This window comes from Parus major, chromosome 12, assembly GCF_001522545.3.
Source record: "Parus major isolate Abel chromosome 12, Parus_major1.1, whole genome shotgun sequence".
NCBI lineage: Eukaryota > Metazoa > Chordata > Aves > Passeriformes > Paridae > Parus > Parus major.
The window spans coordinates 3,762,710-3,783,183 of NC_031781.1; the positions used below are offsets into that span (position 1 = coordinate 3,762,710).

A 20,474-nucleotide genomic window follows, 5' to 3' on the forward strand; every position below is an offset into this window, starting at 1 on the left:
ACAAGGACACGCCTGAGAAAGGGCAGCAGGGAGGTGATAAAGAGACTACAATTCCCAGCACCCCCTGGGCACCCGCGGGGAGGAGGGAGCCGGAAATTCCGGATTCTCGCTGTGGCGGCCGTGGGGCCTGTGCGAGGCGGGAGCGGCGGAGCAGGAGGAGGAAGAGGAGGAGGAGGAGGAGGAGGTGATAAGGGTCTCCCGGGAGATAAAGGGGATCGCCTGGGATAAAGGGCATCTCGTTCAGTGGGGTGGGAGGGGCGAAGAGTGTCCTGAGGGGCTCTCAGGGTAGGCTTGCCCGTGGTAGAGGAGGGGAGGCAGCGGAGCCCACGGGGATGAGGGGGATGTGTGTTTTGGGGTCACCCGTGGTGCAGGAACAGGGTGAGGCTGGGGGCGGCCCGCTGCGGGGCGTGAGGCAGCAGGTCCTGGCGCTGTGGGCCCGCGGGTGCGTGCTGTGGGCTCGTGTCTTCATCAGGACCTCAGGCCCCAGTGGGATGTGCGTTGTGGGGTTGGGATGGACCGCCCTTGGATCAGGGTACGGTATCCCACATAGTAGTGTTGGGGCCTGCTACGTGTGTATCATTGTCAGCAGTTGTGTTTCTCGGTATCTCGGTGTTGTTCTGAGGCCCTGATAAAGATTAGAGCCTTTTTTTTGCACCAGGTCGTGTGTGTTTCCATCTCGGAATGCTTGTGGTTGTAAAAGGGATGGACCAAAGTGGGCTGGATTCATGCTGGGGTGCAGGGGGATCTGACAGGAGCTGTGTGTTAGCAGATTGGGCTAAATGGAATTTTGGGCTGCCAGTAAAGGCTGAGGTGGAGGCAGGATGTGGCCTGGCTCTGGTGGAGGCCAGGTAAGGCAGTGATCAGGAACGACCGGGAGTGATGCCAGTGACCTCCTGTGCTCTGTTTTTAAAAACAATTGGCATCTCAAGAGGCTGGTGCTTCTGCTGCTGTGTGGTGTTACTTTTGGCAGTGCTGCTGAAGGTGGGCTTCACTTTCCTATCCCAGCAGGATGTTGGTGGTATGAGAGTCTTTTCCAGCATTCAGTGGTTGGGAATGCACTTGTGAAGTCTTTTGAGAAAAGCAAGGTCAGGATAGTGGGATGGAAAAATTCACCTGATTGTCTCTAATACTATTTTTAGAAGCATCATATAGATTGAAAGTATGCACATCTCCGTTTTTTACAATTAAAATCTTCCAGCTTGACTCCTATGAGAGCCAAAATGGTTCCCTCTCCGTTCACTTTCATATGTCAGTGACACGCTTTTGATATTTCTTCCCAATTAGGGGTCTCTGACTTTAACATCTGATGTAACTGGCTTTCTTGGCTGCTCACAGTTTCTGTAGCTTTGGGGAATAGTTTTCTCTTGTACCTCCTGCAGTACTTGGATTTCAGAGAGGCCTTTTCCTTTCTTCAGCCTTACAAAAACTTTACCGGGTACAGAAAGTTGTTCCACAGCAAACTGCTTCCTCTATTCTCGTGTGTAGTTCTGTGTTTGATTTCCTCGTACTCTATAAATACCAAGTCTTGGCAAAATCTGTTGGGAGAGAAGCTCTGAATATCAGAGTATTTTTCTGAAAATATCACCCAGTCTGTCACCAATTACCCTTCTCTCCCCCATATATGGAAAAAAGTGTGAAGTTGGGTGTAAATTGGTGAGGAGACACTTGAGGGCTGTGCTGGCATTTCCCACTTGGCCCCTTGACAGATGTCTTTATTTAGTCCTCAAGAAGACCAGTTGCTCAGTCTGGTTCAGCTGCACAATTCCCATGATCAAAGCCATTATTTTAGCATAAGCAGATATAAATTGGAATAAAAGATCCAAGAGTTTGCTGTCAGGCTTGGCACGTGCAGTTGGCGAAGCGGAGTCAGGAACCTCCCCAGAGTTGTCTGAGGAAGCACTGGGGAGGGCAGGGGCAAGGTCCTGAGGAAGTCATTGGGTGTAATTGCCAGGGAGCATCCGGAGCTCCACCAGTCTCTCATGGGAGGGCTGTGTGACCACCAGTCGTTGGAGGAACTCAAACCACAAAAGAGCTTCTCCTTGTTTAGTTGTGCCTTCTGTATTTTCAGTGGAGCTGAGGCTTTGCCACCAGGAAGTAGAGCCAGCTGGGTTAGGATTAGGGAAAGATGATGCATGTCTGCCTCCCAAATGTTTAGGGTAATTGTAACAGCTCATTATTGTCCTAGAGAGCTGTTGGTCTGGGCTCTGTGAGTGACTGGACTGTTTCCATCTCCTCAAACACTTGGTTGTGACCAGAGTATGACGAAACTAATGGATGCACAGTTCCAAGCGCGCAGGTGGCTTTTTGCCATGATTTGCTGTTGGCCTGGGGTGTCTTTGGCAAACAGCCTCACTCACACTGACCTGTCTCCCAGCATTTACCTGTGAGCTGGGAGGTGGGAGCTGAGCTGGCAGATATCTGCCCGTGGCAGAAGGGTGAATCCTCACGATGTCTCATCACAGCGTGCTTTTTTTGGAGCAGTTGTAGCAGAGTGTACCTTCAGGAGATCTTGGCGTCACTGGAAGCCAGGCTAAGACCCTTCTGTCCCTGTCCTGCAGTTTGCTGTCACCTTGCTTTGTGGGATTGTGTGGTAAAGCGTATCCCTGAAGTGACCTGGGTTAAATATAACTCTCTTCTGAGGGTCATCTGTGGTGCAGACCCAGAAAAGCACAAGCTGGCACAACTTACACCCGTCGCTTTGCCAAAGGCGGAGGCGGGGAGCAGATCAGGCTGAGTGGGGGCTGTCAGAGCCAGTGTTGCTCCCTGTGTTATTGAACCATGACCTCGCACTCCTGGAGGTTGCTGCATGGCTCAGCAGGTCTGTTCCAGGTCTGATAGCTGTCCAGTGGTATTTTTTTCCTTGTCTGATAATTTGAATATTATGTCTAAGCAGTTCCCAGCTGGCAAGGAATTTTATTTTCATTTTTTTTAAGTGTCAGTAAGGTTGTTGACTTAAGGAGAACTGGTGTGGGGGAGGGAAATCCAGAAGGGAAGAGCAAGAAATGTGAGGTCTGTAGGCTGCAAAAGATCTCAGAGGAAAGGATTGGCTGACAACCGGAACCATCTCCCTTTGCCTGCCCTTGCCATGAAGGGGGCGTGGTGTTGGTTCTCTTAGAGAACTTTTTCTCCTAGAAAGATGGAGGAAATCCTTGAGACCAGGGTGGTTATTTATCAAGAGCCATGTAAAATGTGAGCAAACTGGTACTCCTGGGCTTGAATGGCCAATGGAATGGATCTGTTTCTTTGGAAGTGACATTGAAGTGGATGGATCGGCGGTGATTACACAGGTTGCCTTCCTCCACCTCTGCATGCTTTGTTTCTGCCAGAACCTGCTGTCCCTGGCTCCCACCTGAGCCTTCCCTGGTGGGTAATGGACCCTGGGAAGAGCATGGACTCTCTCTTGGCACCTCAGCTCCTTGGCACAGACAGCTGCCAGCAGCAGCAGCATCCGGAATCGCTCTCTGGTGGAAGATCTGTCATAACCTGCTCTGCTGACCTGCCTCCACTATGGCAGCGCTGACCTTTGGAAGGGAGAACAAACAGGACTTTGTGTGCCTTTCTTTGACAAGAGCTGCTCCAGCCAGGCCTGGCAGTGACTGTCTGTACTGTCCTCTGTCCCCTCAACCACTGGAGTTAAATAATCCCGCTTTGGAACACTTTGTAAGCACCAGGTCTCCCAGCTGTGGTCTGGTGACATGGCACCCCCTGCACCACTGCAGCTGGATTGGCCAGGGCAGGTTTGAGGCCATCAGGGTGCCATCCCATCTCCCTCAGTTTTCTCCATGATCTGCTGAAGCTTTTTTTTTGTTTTTTTTTTTTCTTTTGGAAAGACGGAAGTACTTCCTTTTTCAAGTTCTGGCTTTGGTTATCGCCAGGAAATCCTCACCTTCTCTGCTGGTGGGAGGAAGTGGATGAAATTTTAGATTTCTGTTGAGGCAAGTGTTACTTGCGTCACTCCGCTTGATGAGGGCAGCGTTGGAGAACAGTGCCTGTCATGATTTATTGGCAAAACCTCCTCCGTTATCTACATACTTCTGAGGGCAGAGTATCTGTGGTAGACCAAGAGTGGTGATCATTTCCTTGAGCAGCCAAGAGCTTTTGGCAAAAGTAGTTTGGATTAAACATTAATTGCAAACTGTTGTTCGTCAGCGGTCCTTGTTGTTTATAGATGGCGGCGTTCTCACATTTCTAGCTGCACCCTGAATGGTGTCAGACAGCACAGTATGTTGGAAAGCTCTATGTTAATCAAAGCAGATATCAAATTGTTTGCCCACCATATTGACAGTTTGATTTCAGGAGTCATTTGACGCTTACAAATTTGAACGTGGAGAAATGCAACGCTTGAATTCATTCATGCCTGAGTGTGGTCTTGTGTATCTGTGGTTCCTGATCACATGTTACACATACCCCTTCTTACCAGCAGTGTTTTTCTTATGTCATGTTCTTTGCCTTGTGGCTTATCATCATGTTGTTTATTCAACAGGTAGTGGTATCTGGGTGTTGTTAGAGTGAATTAACCATTTCTGGAGGCCTACCAGACAAGACCAAAATGTGGGGAGACCATCGACAAGGCAACAGAATGGGATCTTTTCGGTAAGCACTTATGTATAGTTTATTTCAGGAACATTCTTAAATACAGTAAGCCTTGGGAACTCTGTTTACTGTTTTGGTAGAAGTTGTGAGGTCTTTATGGAGCTAGTTGTGATTGCCAAACAACAGACAAGTTAATTGATGGTTTTTGCATTTCTGTGAAGTTTTTAATTTAGTTTTTAAGCAACAGCTGCTTTTAACATTTCTAGTCCTTCTCCACACCACTTTTTTCAGTGATACTTAGTTTAGCTGTTGTGAGCTAAGGTGGTGTGCTATATGGCTTTTGGTATTATGTGTTGTTAACACCTGTAAGAGAAGAAAATGAGTTCAGAAGTACTGGCACATTCCTTGCACACATGATTTTATGAAAACTTTGAGAGTTCAATTCTTTCCATGAAGTTAATAAGTCCATACATCATAGAATCACAGAATGGTTTGATTGGAAGGTACCATCTTGTTCCACACCCCTACAATGGGCAGGGACACTTTCCACTATTCCAGTCTGCTCCAAGCCCCATCCAGCCAGGCCTTGAACCCTTCCAGAGATGGGGCATCCACAGCTTCTCTGGGCAACCTGTGCCAGGGCCTCACCATCCTGACAGGGAAGAATTTACTCCTGGTATCTAATCTAAACCCACTCTCTTTCAGTTTAAGCCAATTCCCTGTTGTCCTACCACTTCATGCACTTGCAAAAAGTCTATATCCCCATCTACTCTTTCCTAAGACTTTTTTGAATGTCACTGCAACTGTTCTAAAGATTCATGTGCAGCTGACCTGCCTGCACATCACAATGTTTTTATTAGTTTGTGTTCCTCTGGTTGTTACTGAGACCTGTGTTTGCAGGAGAGCGCTGGGTATAAAAATGAAGCCACCAAAATCTAGAATTTTCCTTTGTTGTGCATAATTCCTTCATCCTTTGCTCATGTGTGCACCTCAGTACCTTTAAAATATGATAAAGTTAATGCTCATGGCATGCCTTAGATTTCTGCCATAAGAATACTTCAAATAATTGTCTACTGTAATGTGTTGAGAAGGCTGATGAAAATCAGTATCCTCCAGAACATGTAGTAACAGTGTTGATGAGGGAGTGATTGTCTTGTGATGACATCAATAGTGCTGCTCTGATGATTTTAAGTGGATTTTATTGGCATCATTCTTTAATGTATTGAGTGGGGACTGCTGATCTTGATCCAAGTTTTAATTGCTATTCTACATGGTGGTGAAATGGACCGTGTACCTTAGGAAATCTGTGTATGCTTTGATTAATCTTGGTGAGTGATTCTGTAGTGAAACTCAGAGTATAACAGGACTTGCTGTAGTTGCTAAGGAAATGCCCACTGCTTTGGCTAGCATTTGGTGTTATTTAAAAAAGTGCTGATACTGTATTATTCTGTTTTTTAAAAAATGTATTGGAGTCATGCTTAGATGAAAAATCAGATAGTCCCACCTCAAAACCCATCCCCCCCCCCAAAAAAAAAAATCCAGCCCCATTGGATTTTGAAAAGCTGCCTTAAGAGGAAACTTGTTCCTGAGTGTTTTTATGGGGATACTGGGAGAGCTCCTAGCCATAGTCTTGTGAACTCAGTGTAAGACAGTCTGGAGGCACGAGCACTTGGATGTTGATTGTTGGCATAGTCCTGTGAGGCACCCACAGTGTCTGAACTGATGGCTTTCAGAATTTCCCAGTTTGGACTCCAGCACAAGGAAACATAAATGAGTCTTGTAGCATGTCAGTAAAGCCTGTTTGGTAACCTCTGCTTTCACGTGCCTCAGGATGATGTGTTAAGTTGATGAACCCGGAGAGCTTAAACTCCTGGGTTCCTCACAGGTGTGTGCTGGTGATGCTAGTGAACCAACACACCAGCTGCTGGCACCTCAGACGGCTGCAGAGCTGTGTGCAGTGCAGGACTATGTGGATTGCTGCCATCATTAACCCATTAATATTGCAGGTATTCCCTGTTGAGTGCTTCTGGAAATTGTGCTGAAATGGGAGCACCCAAGTTTACTTTCTCACATCTGTCGTATGCTGCCTCATCTTAAACTGCCAAACATCAATATCTTCTGCGGATCTTAGACTGTTACACAGCTCTATAAAAGTTTAGAGAAGAATGTGCTGCTGTGTAGATTTCAGACTCTTAAGCACGTTATGAATAATACTGTCTTTATTTCTACAGTGGGAGCCAAGAAGAAAGGTTTGCTCCCGGGTGGAACAGGGAATATCCTCCTTCCCTTGATAGTCTTGGTCAAGAAAGACACTCTGGCAACTTCTCTGGCAGAAAATCACTTCCTTTTGATATCCAGGCACTCTCAGGCCTCCTCAATCCTCAGTTTGCCAACAGAGAGGAACCTTCTTTCAGCTATGGAGCTAGAGATGGACCACGTAGTGACTTCAGAGGTGGGGACGGGCACCATGATTTCAGGGGCAGGGATTTCCCACCATCTGACTTCCAGGGCAGAGATGAATCTCAGATGGATTTCAGAGGCAGGGAGCCACCCCCTTCTGAGTACAGGGGCAGGGATATGTACTCTGGAGACTTCCGGGAGAGAGAAGGACCTCCTATGGACTTCAGGGGTGGGGATGTTCCTTCAGGGGACTACAGGAACAGGGACACGTTCCGTATGAACTACAGGGATAGGGAAGCACATAATATGGATTACAGGGGCAGGGAGGAACCTCCATCAGACTTCAGGGGAAGGGGGTCTTACGATTTTGACTTCAGAGGTAGAGACGGGCCTCATTCAGACTTTAGGGCAAGAGACATGTCTGAGTTAGACTACAGGGGCAGAGAACATTCCTATTCAGACTTCAGAAATAGGGATGTACCTGATGTGGACTTCAGGGCTGTGGGCACTTCTGATCTGGACTTCAGAAACAGGAACGCACCATCGTCAGACTTCAGAAATAGGCACAGATCCCGATCTGATCAGGATTTTAGGAGCAGAGATGTGGCTCCTCCCATGGACTTTTCAGATAGGGAAATGCCTCCCGTGGATCAAAGCCTTGTAGATTTTAGGCACAACCAATCTACTGTACCTTTAGCAGAAAGAGAGGGCTCTGGTTTAAGCACCAGCAAAAGAGATGAGTCTGCACTTAGTCTAGATAGAAGTCCCTTTGGTAGCCAAAAAGGAGAATTTCAACACTCAGAAGCACCAGCCAGAGAAGAGGAGTCCCTGGGACTGGGTCTTGAAGATGACACTTCGCACAATTTCCAAAATAGCCGCGGACCTCTTCCTACTCTTCAGGACCAAGAGGAGCAACCTCAGACCTTTGCTAACAAGCAGCAACAGCAGCAGCTTTCTGGGGGGGAGCAGCAAAGATCCGATTCAGATCTTGGGTTAAAGGGTGAAGGTGACCTGGATTTCCTTGGGAGGCAAGATACAGACTACCGGAACATGGAATATCGTGATGTGGATCACCGGCTGCCAGGGCATCAAATGTTTGATTATGAACATGGCAAGTCCTTTGCAGAAGGAAAACCCAGCAAAGATTCTAGGCCCTATAAGAACCTTCAGGTAGGTGTCTTTGTCAATTGATGTCTCTGTTAAATGTGTGTTGGCCAAAGAATGGAGGGAGTTGAGAAGGAGTCTTCATCCATATCCCATCAGTTCTGTTCAGTTCATCATCCTTCTCTGAGATCCTTCTCTGCTCTGGGTTGTTTAATGGGCACCCTTTCTATATCAAAAGCACTTCCCAAGAGAAGTGAAGTTTAGCAAGTGAGAGCTGCTAAATATGTAGAACCAGAAAAGGTTCTACACAGGACTTCAGAAAGTCCTTGAGTTGAAAAAGGCCAGACAGATGGTGTTGGGGGAAGTGGTTACAGGTAAACTTCCTTTGTTATTTTCCCCTGGATGTTGTTTATGAGCAGTATCAGAAGCTACTGGCTTGTGTGGGCCTCTGTACAACTGTTTTGTTTTCCTTCAGAGTTATCTTGGAAACCTGGAGCTTTCCACTACCAAGTGCTATTGAATTTGAATAACTACTGTTGAGTTTGAATCTCCCATTGCTGGAAAACAGAGAGATATGATCTGCCCATTTTATTTTCCTGGAGCTAGATCTTACTATACAGCTAGTGAGCTCAGTGAACATGAGCTCCAGAGCTCCCTGAATCTCCAACAGGGGTTAAAGCTTTGAGTCAGGCTGCTTATGGGCCTTTGCCTTTGAATTTTCCCCTGCTTTATTTTGCTGCTGCTTGTGTATGTTGAGCCAGCATCTCTCATTTGTAAAACCATCTTGATTGTATGAACTCAAGGACCAAGACTACCGGACCTGCCCCAAATATGTGAAACCAAGCAAGCTCATTCGACTAGGAGGAGTGCCTGAAACTGCCACAAAGGATGATGTAAGTGGGATGTTTCTCATCCAGAAACTTCTATTGAGAGTTTCTAAAGTACCACTTTGAAGTCTGGTTAATGCATATCAGATGGTCTGTCATTTCCCCAGGGGAAAAATCCAGATTTAGAAGTCGCTGCAATGTTACCTGTTATCTGATTATTTTGGGTTTTTGGGGGTTCTAGAAGTGATGAGTTTTCCTGTGGTTGCATGTGGGGTGTTGATAGCTAGAAGCCTTGACTCCAGACTCTGCAACATGCCTTACTTCATCACTGCTTTATATATACCAAATATTGTTACTACTATTTTGGGCTCAGAAGACATGTAGTGTCTAAGTGAACTTGTTTGTTCTTAGTTACTTGAAATTGCTTAAATGAGATCTTACAAAGATGGAAAAGATGTCTGCTGTTCCTGCTGCTTTTAGTGAAAAAAAATAAAATTATCTTGGCTACAAGGTGAAAGTAGCTCCATTTCCTAAAGCTTCTGTTATGAATTAGGACTCCAGTTTTGGGGTTTTTTGTCTATTTGGTGAAAGTTCCAGGTATGAGAACCCCTATATGGAGTAGTTTTTGCTAGGGTTAGCTGTAGTGATCATCACAGGAGGAACTTTGCCCTTCAGAGGGTGATAAGACTCAGAACAGTTGCCCTTGTACTTTGATTTTCTTAAAGGCAGTGGGACATCTTTGACCTTAAATAAGGATTGGAATTGAACCATCTGGCTGAAACCAGTGTAGTAAACCTTTGAACAGTTGAATTGTGGTGTAAATGGTGCTCACTTCTTCAAACAAAGCCCAAAAACACTTTGAAAACTCGGTAACATTTCTCAGGTACTGCTGAAAAGTGTGTCAGTTTGTAACGGACTTAACCTAGAAAGAATAGATCTCTTGGAGAGACAGAAATGTGCACTGACAAGTACCTTGGGTTTGGAGGTTGGATTTTGGAGATGAAGTAGATCTCATTTTTCTTGTAGATCCTCAATGCTTTCCGAGGGCCTGATGGGACACCTGTGAAGGACCTGCGACTGAAAGATTACAGCTCAGGTGAGAATGCTTTTCCAGTGCTTCTACTTTCAAGGTGACCACAGGGTATTTTTTACACCAATAACCTCTTAGGAAATATGGTTAAAGTCTTACATGCCCTAATGGCAAGTATTTTTTAATGAAAATGCCCTCTGAATTTTGTTTGTCCTCTTGTCCTCAAAATTGATGGCTATACTCACTACTGCCTCAGAGGTAGAGCATGTGTCCAGCTGCCTCTGGAGAGGTGCAGGAGCAGCAGGAAGAGCACTAAGGCTGTTCTAATTGCTGTCAAGAGTAAATGGGACAGCAGGTTAACTCCTCCATAGTTTTTTTGTTGTTTTTTTTTTTTTAAACTAGTACTAAATCCTTTTGGATTGTTCTAAATCTTGTTTCTGAGGTGGTCTTACTGTTGAACAAATGCTGCACAAATAGCATCCTCAGGAAACCTGTTCCATCCTAACATTTCTCCCTCAGTATCCTGAAACTGGTGCTCTGCTTAGGTACGACGACAGGTTAAAAAAAAAGACAAAGTAAGTTTTATAAGCAGATATCCAAATATTGGGTCTGGATGTTCTTCCTCATTCAAAGAATAAAGTTCTGCTGTACTTCTGATCAGTGTGTATAGGATTCTGAAGAAAGAAATATTTTACAAGGCTGCTTTGTGAAAAAGTTGTACTGGAACAGAGATGTGCGATGGTAGGAAGGGTGAGTCCTGGGGATTGGTGTGGATAATACTAGTAGGGAATACCTGGAAACTGGTATTTTATTTTAATTTGTTTTTTTTAAACCTAGGAGAGCAGAGGCTTCTACATTCATTAGTGCTTTTTCTTATTTTCAGTATGGGTTGTATGTGGAGCAGCTGGAATTCTTGGTGTTAATACATTATATAAAAGCTTCCAATGCGTTTAGTAACTGGGGAGAGAAACTGGGGCAGTGGGGTATTTCTCAAGTGTATTTTGGTTTCTGGAAGCTGTCAAAGGAGATTTCACAACCTTCTCAGGAACCTTTGAACTAAAGAACATCCCTGTGTCACGTAATCTGGCCCAACAAGCAGGGCTTAAGGGGCACAGTTAGTCTTTCTTGCTTCCTTTCCTCTTTTCTAAGCATAGTTCAGCATGGCTGTCGTCACCCACACAGCACTGACTGCAACACAATAATTGCAACACGCTCCTTTTTGGCCTTTGCTGATGAGATTTGTCAGTTGTGGGGTTTTTTTTCCTTCTGAAACATGTCACTTCAGTAATAAATCAACTTGAACTGGAAATTTCTTTGCAAGTCTCTTCCCATATACGTTATTAGGACTTACTGCCCTCATTAGAGAACTGCTGTTTCTTCCTTCTCCTTCCCTGTTTCAAAGGCTGCTCAGGATGAGACACAGCGTCTGAAGTTTTGTGTAGAAGCTCCGGTGTCTGCGGGTGGTCACATGTGATGCGAGGGTTGCAGTTTTCTGCTGTCTTTCCAAGAGCTGCATTCTGTTTCAGGCTGTCTCTTCAGCTGCAAAGTTGGCTTTTTAAAAAGTTTTTCTGGCAATTGTGGGGAGGCAAAGAATGAAGTTAAAATTAGCTCATGTTTTATGAGCTGTGTAAAGCTGTTGTTTAACCCTGTGCAGTCAACATCAGTCATTTAAGTGGTGTAGCTTTTGTTCAAGGTTACAATGGAGGCTCCAGTGTCTTTGTTTTGCATCGTGTCCTGAGGCTGCATTTAAACAGCTCTCTGATCTTTCTTGCACAAGATGGATATGTCTAGGGCAATAAAAGCTTCTTGCATAGTGAATACTTCTTTTAGAAATTGGGTAACCAGAAGCTGTAGTAAAATGAATCCTTTTAAAATTAAGCTTTTCACATTTGCTCTTCCTTGAGAAATGTATAGAATTGAATTAATATTAACTTCTGAAAAGCTAAACCTCTCTGAAACTAGAGGCCAGTCACAGGCTAAGCAGAGCTTTTGTGATGGGGTGTGTATGTAAATATCCATAAGAATTAAAAACAAACCTTTTTTTTATTACTGATGTCTCTGGGATAACTGATGGGATTACTGATGTCTCTGGGATACACCTGCGCTGCTGTATCGGCTCAGTGGGACGATGGCAGCCTGGCTCAGAGGAGCACGTGCTAAGACAGTCTGAGTGGGTTGTATATTTTTGAGTGCTGTCCAGAAATGTTAAAAATAACATTAATCATGAGTATGCATGTTGAGTGTGTTTGAGAAAAGAATGCCTGCAGCTGTGGGGGGAACAATAACAGCCGTAACAAATAACACGCAATTAACTCGAAATAAGTGAGGTTTGGATCAGTTTCTCAAAAAGATAACGCTTATCATAAAGCTTATCTCAGCAGCTTCAGTGTAATGATTCCACTGTATGATCTTCTACAATATTCTTTCTGGTTTGGGGAAAAATATATGGTTGATATTTCTTGGAAAAAGCAGCTCAATTTCTTTATAAAAAGCCCCTTGTTTTTTTTACATACTCAGTATGTGCGAAGGAAAGTCTATTTTCACTGAAGGCTGTGCTGAGAATGGAACTCTGTTCTTAATATACCTGGTGTGATTTTTGTATGCATTCAAGCTGTTGATTCTTTAGATTATTTTGTCTCTGAAGCCCACAAACTGAAATGATGGCTAGATTTTAAACAAGGCAGTGGAAGGAGAGACCTTAAGAAGTGGCATAGTAATTCTATTTAAATCAAAGAGGCAGATATTTACAATGATAAAATGTCAAAGTCAGACGTTATAGTATTACCCTAAAAGACATTAATGTGCAATTTCTATCAGTTAGATTTTTGAGTTGATGCCTGTACATTCAAACTGAAAGTGCCAAATCCTTTTTTTGGGGAAGAGGGCTTCTTCCAGTGTGATGTGTAAGCAAGCCTTGGCAGAAATAACTATATTAAATCTTTCAGCTTGTGTTCTCAAGTGCGTTTGGTCATGTTTGTCCAATTAATCTTTGCAAAGAGCAAACCTTGAGGTGACCGTGGAGTCTTCTCAAGGACTATCAGCTGCTTTGGTGTGCACTATGTCCTGGAGCCTTGTGTGGAGGCAGAGCATGGATGTCCCATTGCTCCTGTAGGTGCTTGTGGTGATGACTTGTCAGCAGCTCTCTGTGAAGGGGTTGTGAGCTCCCCTATCCCATCTGAAGGTGTTTGTCTCTGCTTGCTGGGCTCAGGGATTTCGTGTGGCTTTACACCATGGTGTCCCCTCTGTGGAGGTGTTAGTGCAGTGTGTGACAGCACTGGCTGCTCATGATGTGGGGTCTCTACTCCTCCTGTTACTGTCCATGCTCCTGCCTCAGTGCTGACTGACAGGAACTTGAAGCTGATACCTTTTGACCTTTGAGGAGTCTAACATGAACACACCTTGCCCTGGTTTTGATTTTGATCATATTTTAAGCTTACCTCCTGCCTGATTTTCATCAGGCTTTATTTCTGCTTCCCTGGCTAATGTCAGACATAAGCCTGAGATCCCATCTTGAGGTTGTGATACGCACAGAGCTCTGGCTGAGTCACACACTTGTGCCCTGGAGAAGGAAGCACATGAAGCCAGCCTTATCTTAAAGGACTGCTTATCTTAAAAGACACTGCAGTGGTGTCCAAAGTAATAAGTGAAAGCACAAGGCACACTCTGAGCCTTCTGTTCAAATTGTTCTCCTGGATGCAGCATGCAGTGGGACAAGCTTGGAACATGTGTTTTCCAACCAGGATTCGTGTTAGTGTTGGTACCAGCAGCTGGGAAAGCTGTTCAGGGAAATAAGCCTGAGAAATGGCTGGCAGCCCATGAGACTTTTCTAGTTCACTCCACAAGCCCATCTGGAGAACTGAGAAGAATTTTTGCTGGGCTTGGAGAGCCTGATGGAGAATGGACTCTCTCACTAAGGTGGAGAGCAGCATGACAGAGAGGAGTTCTCAAGTGTGGACCTGGAGGGACCAGGTGACTGGATTCTAGTCAGCAGGAGCACTGAGATCTGCCCCACACCTTTACTCTCTAAATTAGTGCAGCACTTCAGAAATTGGGAAGTTTGGAATTTTTAAACCCTATTCTGACCCTTGCCAATACTCACTTTTGAACCCTGGGTGGGTATGTGGGAACACAATACAGCACCCCTGAGGAGCAAAGCAGCCATGGAACAGGAATGCCTGGAGCAGGTAAAAGCTCCCTGAGCAGCAGTAATGCTTAGGGCCAGAGCAATGTCTGCACAGATACAGGTGACTGATGCTAAAGGACAGGCTTCTTTCTGTGATGGAGGAACACCCAAGAAATGTAGTGTCACCTGAAAACATGAGCTGCTTTATGGCAGCTGCCTGCTCCATTTTGAAAAGCTTTTTTCTTTTTTTTTAGCAAGTATTATTGCCACTAAAAGTACTGCTTGCTCAGCCACCTTCTTGCCCTGGCATTCATGTTCTGTTTCATTTCTCCAGATTAGCCCCTTATGTGGTGCTTGGAACTGCTTCCCTTATCCTTCCCTGTGTTAAACTTAAAATTGCCTCGGCCAAGTCCTACAAAAAACTAGATTATCTTGCTTGTTCTCTCTAAGCTCTGCCGCATTGGTGCCCTGTTAAATATTAATAAGCCCCTTAGATAAATCTTTAAAAGGTGCTGCTTTTTTTTTTCCCCTCCAAGTGCAGTCTATCTTGTATATCACAACAGTGAATCATTGGTTTCAAGAATATATCAGGAAGCCTCTGGAATTCAGAATTGTATTTTTCAGTGTTGTATTTTGCTAAAGCTCATAATCTAAGGGTCCAGAAGTTTCCAGCTCACAATGAAAAAATTGGTGCAGATGTTTTTTTGTTTTTTTGTTTTTTAAATTGGTGCGCCTCTTAGTAGGGATAAGTTCTCCATTTTCTATGGCTGGAGTGCATTCCAAGGCAGTGAGATTGCTTTTCCCTTGAGGCAGACATGGCTGTGCATTTGTCAGGCCCACATATAACAGGATTTTAGCTTCCTTGCTGTGGGTGGTGTTTGGGAAGGGCTGCTCTTGGAGGCCAGGAGTGCTGGCAAGATGCTGCTCCTGCCACAGGTGCCATCGTGCTGCAGCTCCCAGCTTTAGGTAGGACTGGAGAGGTGAACTGCTCCTCCAGGGAGAGGGAGTGTTTCTGGAACTGTGCCAAATGGAAGCCTTTTTGTTTCCTTTCTGGAGTGATTCCTTTCTTTTTGTTTCCTTTCTGGAGTGACCCTTGGGGAAACCTCTCTGAAGGGTGGATTTATGGTGAGCTGGAGGCTTCCCCACAGGACTAGGTCTCCCAAGAACTTAGATTCTCAGGTTTGGTACAAAGCACATGCCACATGTGGGTTGCTGTGGGATGTCTCTAGCACATGCTGTGGTGCAGAGGGGCATCTGGCCTGTTGTGCAAATTATACAGAGGAGAGCTTGGCTCACCACCAAGGCTGGTGCTGATGCACCATAGGACAAATAATCTGTTGCTGTGTTTAGTGCTTTGCACAGTAAAGGTTGTGTGGCTCACTTGGCTGCATCAGCCATGACTCAGGCATGCAGACCTCAGGCACTTGGTGGGAGCTGAGGTGACCATCCCTGAGCCCACCAGGTGCTGTAGCACAGGAGGAGTTTCCCCTTGAGGCATGGTCAGATCCCACAATCATCAGCAGAGGACTGCAGGGCTCACCTGCCAGGACTTGTGGAAATATTTTCAGCACTGATCTGCCTGAACCAATTGATTCTAGCTTATAGCCAGAATAGCCTGCCAAGAGCCAAAAAATACACTTAGCTGGAAGTAGTCCATGGTCATCAATAGCAGTCCTTGCCAGTTTTCCCAGCTGTGTGGGCAGTAGGCTTTTGGCTTGCCTTGCTTGGTTTCAGGGCACTAGTGCATTGTCTCTTGAAGTAAAAGGTGTTGTTGCTCTGTCCTCATCTGTGATGTGGTACCTTAGGAAATAGGAAGTACAAATCTGATCTCTGTCAGTGTTTGTGATAATGATCAACCTTGGTTGAGGGTTATAAGGCCTATTCTGAAAAGGCAACAAACACATCCATCCGTAAAACATGCTTACAGCCTTTTTGACATGCAGAATCCATTTTTACAAAGGTGCTCATTCCTTTTGCATCTCTGGAGCAAAACTTCAAGGTTTGCACAGTGTACTGACATTACCTTGATTACCTTGTGCTAAGATGACAAGTCATATATCCTGGAGGACCAGGTTGACATTAGCAGCACTTTAAAACCAAGTTCCTGGATGGAACACCTTCCCAGGTATGCAGCTCACAGTCCTCTCTCATGGAATTTAGTGAAAGCCTCAACCTTCCTCAGATTCCAGGTTTCTGTACAAACATAATCCGATACTTTGTCCTTAATAAAACTACAGTGTGTACAATCTTAGCATTGGATTTTTTCCCTTCTCTCATTTTTGCTGGTGTATAAACTATCCTCCTTCAGTCAAGAAGGGTTGACAGCCATTTGGGGCTCTGACTGTAGTAGTTCCTGTAGTTTATGGAGCTGCTGGTGTCTGCCTTTGAGGGTGTCTCTCAGTCAGGTCCTTTCTGTGTCTTGTTCTCCAGGATGGAGGGAGGAGGATGGACTGTAGTGCTCTATCTTTCAGAATACAGCTCTGTTTCATTTCCTGAGGTTTCAGTGTTGTTCTCTGTCATGAATGAGTGTGTAAGAGTGTACTTCTTTACACAGAGGGACAGCAGGACCAGCAGCAGGTGTGGCTTGTAAATGCTCAGCCTTTGAAAGGGATTTGGGATATGGCTTGTTGCAGATTGTCCTGTTCATTCTAGTACAGCTCTTCAGCCTTAGTAACTCTGAAGACCAATTTATCTGTGCAGTAAAGAGATCTGACAAATTTATGGATGCTCAGAATCCACCAGCTGGTATTGAGAGAGCTCATGATTTTGGCTTCTATGGTAGCCTAGATAGATTGCCGCCGTCCCTGCCGTGCTGCGGGGGTGCCCTCCAGCTTTTCAGACTGGTGGGCAGATTTATTTCCTCTGCCCACCACAGAAGGCACTACTCTGCTGTCCATCCTCACTGCCTGCTGAGTAAGCACAGGTATAGCCATTCCTGAGCACGTCCAGGAGCTCCTGTTTTCTTGGAAGCACTGAGTGTATGATGCCTCCTAATAGTAGCCCAGTGTAATAGCACAGAGATCCAGAGAAAGCCCTGTGTTCTCCAGTTTTGTTCACTCTGGTATGGATCACCTACATCCTCATCTTTCCTTGGAGGTAAGAGGCCAATCTTGTGCCCGGGATCATGGGCACATTGCCAAAATCTCCCATTCCTGACTTAGATCTTCCTTTTAACCACAGAATGGCAGATTCTCTGAGAACAGGGTGCACAATCCCTATCTCCATTACCTGAGCTCCCCAAAGGTCAGTGCATGAGACCGTGGATTCCTTCAGGGATGTAGAAGTCCTTCATAGTCACTCCATACTTCATGCCCTTGGAGCAATAGAACTTTCTTCTCTAGCATGGGTGAAACTCTGTGGAGCATTTCCTCAGCTGCACCCTGCTCTGCCAAGCTGTCTCTGGGGGGAGTGAGCAGCAAGAATCTCCTGCTTCAGCTGCTGGCCAAGGCTCTGCTTTCATGTGCCATCTCTGAGTCCTAGAAGAGTTCTAGAGTCCTAGAAGTCCCCAGAAGTGCATGTGCTTTTTTTCTGTGATAGTTCTGTCTTATTCTAGGGGAAAAAACACAAGTGAAATGTTGTTGGGATGGTGGGGAAGCTCTCTGCCTATGGAGACTGCATTGCATCCATCTGCCCACCTGGCAGATGCAGGGCCCTCTGCCACACTGGCAGGTTAATGTAGTGTCCTTTGGTGAGCTGTTACAGGATTTACCTTAATGGGAGACCATCTTCTTCCTGTCCTGGAGAAGGAACATCTTTGTTCCCCTCAGAGCAGCCAGGGGTTTGTCACAGTTGATTTTACAAAGGCAGGTGATGGCTCTCTGTGGATGTGAGATGACCTAATGCCTTAAGCTTGTTGGAGTTGTGCAGGAGCACGACTGACTGCACACCCATTCCTAGAATCAAGAAGCTGGATCGCCTCTCAGATTGGATGCCTTTGTCATGTTGCCATCCTGCCTTCTTTCCAAAACTATCTTTGCTTTGGCACAGATAGGGCTGCTGTCACTACAGGATCTTTTCGTTTGGTCTTCTAAAACTCCAGAGATATTTTTTTTTTTGTCTTCACACTGCTTACAGCCCCTATGAGAACAACATTATGGTTTTCCTTTATTTAGATCTTTGATATAACAAACTATGCTGAAGTAACACATTACTATGTGTCAGTTGTTCTGTAGAAACTGTGTCTGTGTAGAGACAAGACTTATTTTAAATCTCAAGTCTTTGATCTCTATATCTGAAGCCAAAGAACAGTAATTTTAAGGCAGGCTTTCAGGATTTTTAGCCAAACCATTGCATGCTAGCAGGGACCCTCCATTTGCTGTCAAAATTCACTTTGCTAAAACACGTCTGTTTCAGAGGCAGAATGTTCCTCATTCCAATGCTCGCAGAGCAGCTTCCTGGAGCTCTAAATGTGTCCTTACTCCTAAGTATTAAGCGTTTGTGCCATTTTCAGTGCAGAAGACAGCCGAGCATGCTTTGGGAGCATCCGTAAAGGATTGTGTATACATAGAAGCACTTAAGGGAAAGCAGAAGTCTTCTGCAATCTATGTGCACGCTCTCCTTGCATTCTGATTTCATCCGTCGTACACAGCCTGTGGTACTGTAGACTTGCACAGCTGAAAGGAAGTAGCTAAATAAGGTACAAGAGTCCTTTTACACAGTTGACCTAAAACATGGGGGGAGATGAGGACGTGCATGTTTTATGGCTGTGCTAGGGCAAAAATCTGGACAAGTTCAAGCATTTCTGTTGGAAAGATCATTTGGACAGTGTAGCTGTGCTGAAGCGTGCTCAGAGGTTGTGTGGGGGAGATTACAACAAATGAATTTCTTTCCTTTTTGACAGGGTTTATTTTGATCATATATTTTTCTGCAAATCATTACTCCATTCTAATTTCTTGTGGATTCTGGAATTGTAGTATTGTACTAATCAGTAGATGAAGATACCAGGATTTATATCTTCATGTGAAACCTTGCACATGAAGTTAGGCCTCTGAGTCAAAAACCCCACACTGTTCTTCAGCAGTGGTTTTGCTTTGCTGGTTTGATTGCTTTGGTTTTACTGCTATGACCTGAAGAATACCAGAGGGTGTCCAAGATCTCTCACTCACAGGGGAGCACTGCTTACCTTGGGATGCCTATGGAACCAGTTCCTCTATTAGGTGCCTGGTCCTATTCCTCCATTGAAATCCCATGCCCTGCTTCTGGTAACAGCACCTAAATTGTTGGCATTCTGACAGGCAAACTGTGTGAAGGCTTTGGAAACAAAAACATCCAAGCTCAGCAGCTGCTGCACAGAGCTGGACCAGTCCTATGGAGGAGGCAGGGAAGAGGCACAGCAACAGCTGGTGGCAGGAGCCTCTGTAGTTGCTCCACCTTAAGAACCAGCCTCAAGTCACTTGGTTATGTTTCAAGTGTTGTTCTCTGGGTAATGTGATTGTTGCAGATGGTGGAAAAATCAGCAGCCATTGGGGTTTCAAGGTGTGGTGCCATTGTTCCACGGGCTTCCATATCATCGCCTCCCTGCTATGGTCTAAAATGGAAGGATGCTCTGGAGGAGCTGGGGGCAGGGGGGCAGAGCAGGGGTGGTGTGCCGCCCCAGGCTGATGTTACTCCGTAGTTCTCACATCCTGAGTGTGCTTGTCAGATCCATGCAAAGCTCCGGATCTGGGGGAGAGGAAAAGTGTCAAGCCCCCACACGTCTTCAGCAGTGGTTTTCAGCAAGTGGCTCCAGGCTGCTCTCTTCTTGCATCACTACTTCAGTGCTGTCTGTGCAAGGACAGCTTGTAGTGAATTCCAGAACGCTGCGTCCCTCTGCGAGCCGACCACAAGAGCTGAACGTCTGGCCTGGAGCTGCATTTTGGCAGGATATGGGGGCCACAGTTATTATTTTTGTATATGTTATTGCTGCTATGTTTATGAGTTTGGTGGGGGAGAGCAGAGATGGGGAAAGTGCAGAAGGAAAAATGTGCTTGGCTTCCCCTTAACTGTCTCCATGTAATGCTTGGAATGATCCTCTGGCATACATTCCTCCAAACGTCTGAGCCTTTGTATCTCCGTATAACATCCAGCCTTGCGCTCTCAGTTGTGTCATGCTGGATTAAATCCATGTCTAAACTACTCATTCCCTTCATGAGGACTGGGATATAAACGTCCTCTTATTGCAGAGCAAATAGAATGAAAACTTCTGCAATCTTGCTTTGTGTCTCTCATGAGGTCTCCTACATGTGGAAGTAAGGATAGTGCTCTGATCTTGCCTTGTTGATCACAGCAGCTTTCAAAAATCCTCTCTGAAGGGGAATCAGGAGCCTTATGGGCTGAAGAATACCATTCATGCAGCCCTTTTTTAAACAGAAGGGAAAGAAGTGACTCGAGAGTTCTGGATTTGAGTAAGGCTTTAAAATAATGTACCACGTGAGGCTGCACACTGTGCATGGAGTAGCAGAGGTGTCTGCCCAGAATG

At 45.3% G+C, this 20,474-nt stretch overlaps 1 protein-coding gene across 3 annotated transcripts in view; it reads left to right on the top strand.

Moving 5' to 3' along the window:
• Positions 1-85: 85 nt before the first annotated feature.
• RBM6 (RNA binding motif protein 6) overlaps positions 86-20,474 on the top strand; it is a 57,021-nt gene continuing 36,632 nt past the window's right edge. For 2 of the 3 annotated variants that reach the window (XM_015640975.3, XM_033517585.1), the window contains exons 1-5: positions 86-184; positions 4,484-4,593; positions 6,765-8,103; positions 8,841-8,930; positions 9,891-9,960. In XM_015640975.3, the coding sequence (XP_015496461.1) occupies positions 4,550-4,593; positions 6,765-8,103; positions 8,841-8,930; positions 9,891-9,960 (1,543 nt within the window). In that variant the 5' untranslated portion in view covers positions 86-184; positions 4,484-4,549. Of the gene's footprint in view, positions 185-4,483; positions 4,594-6,539; positions 8,104-8,840; positions 8,931-9,890; positions 9,961-20,474 lie in introns of those variants that run through there. The other variant, XM_015640976.2, reaches the window with a different exon arrangement.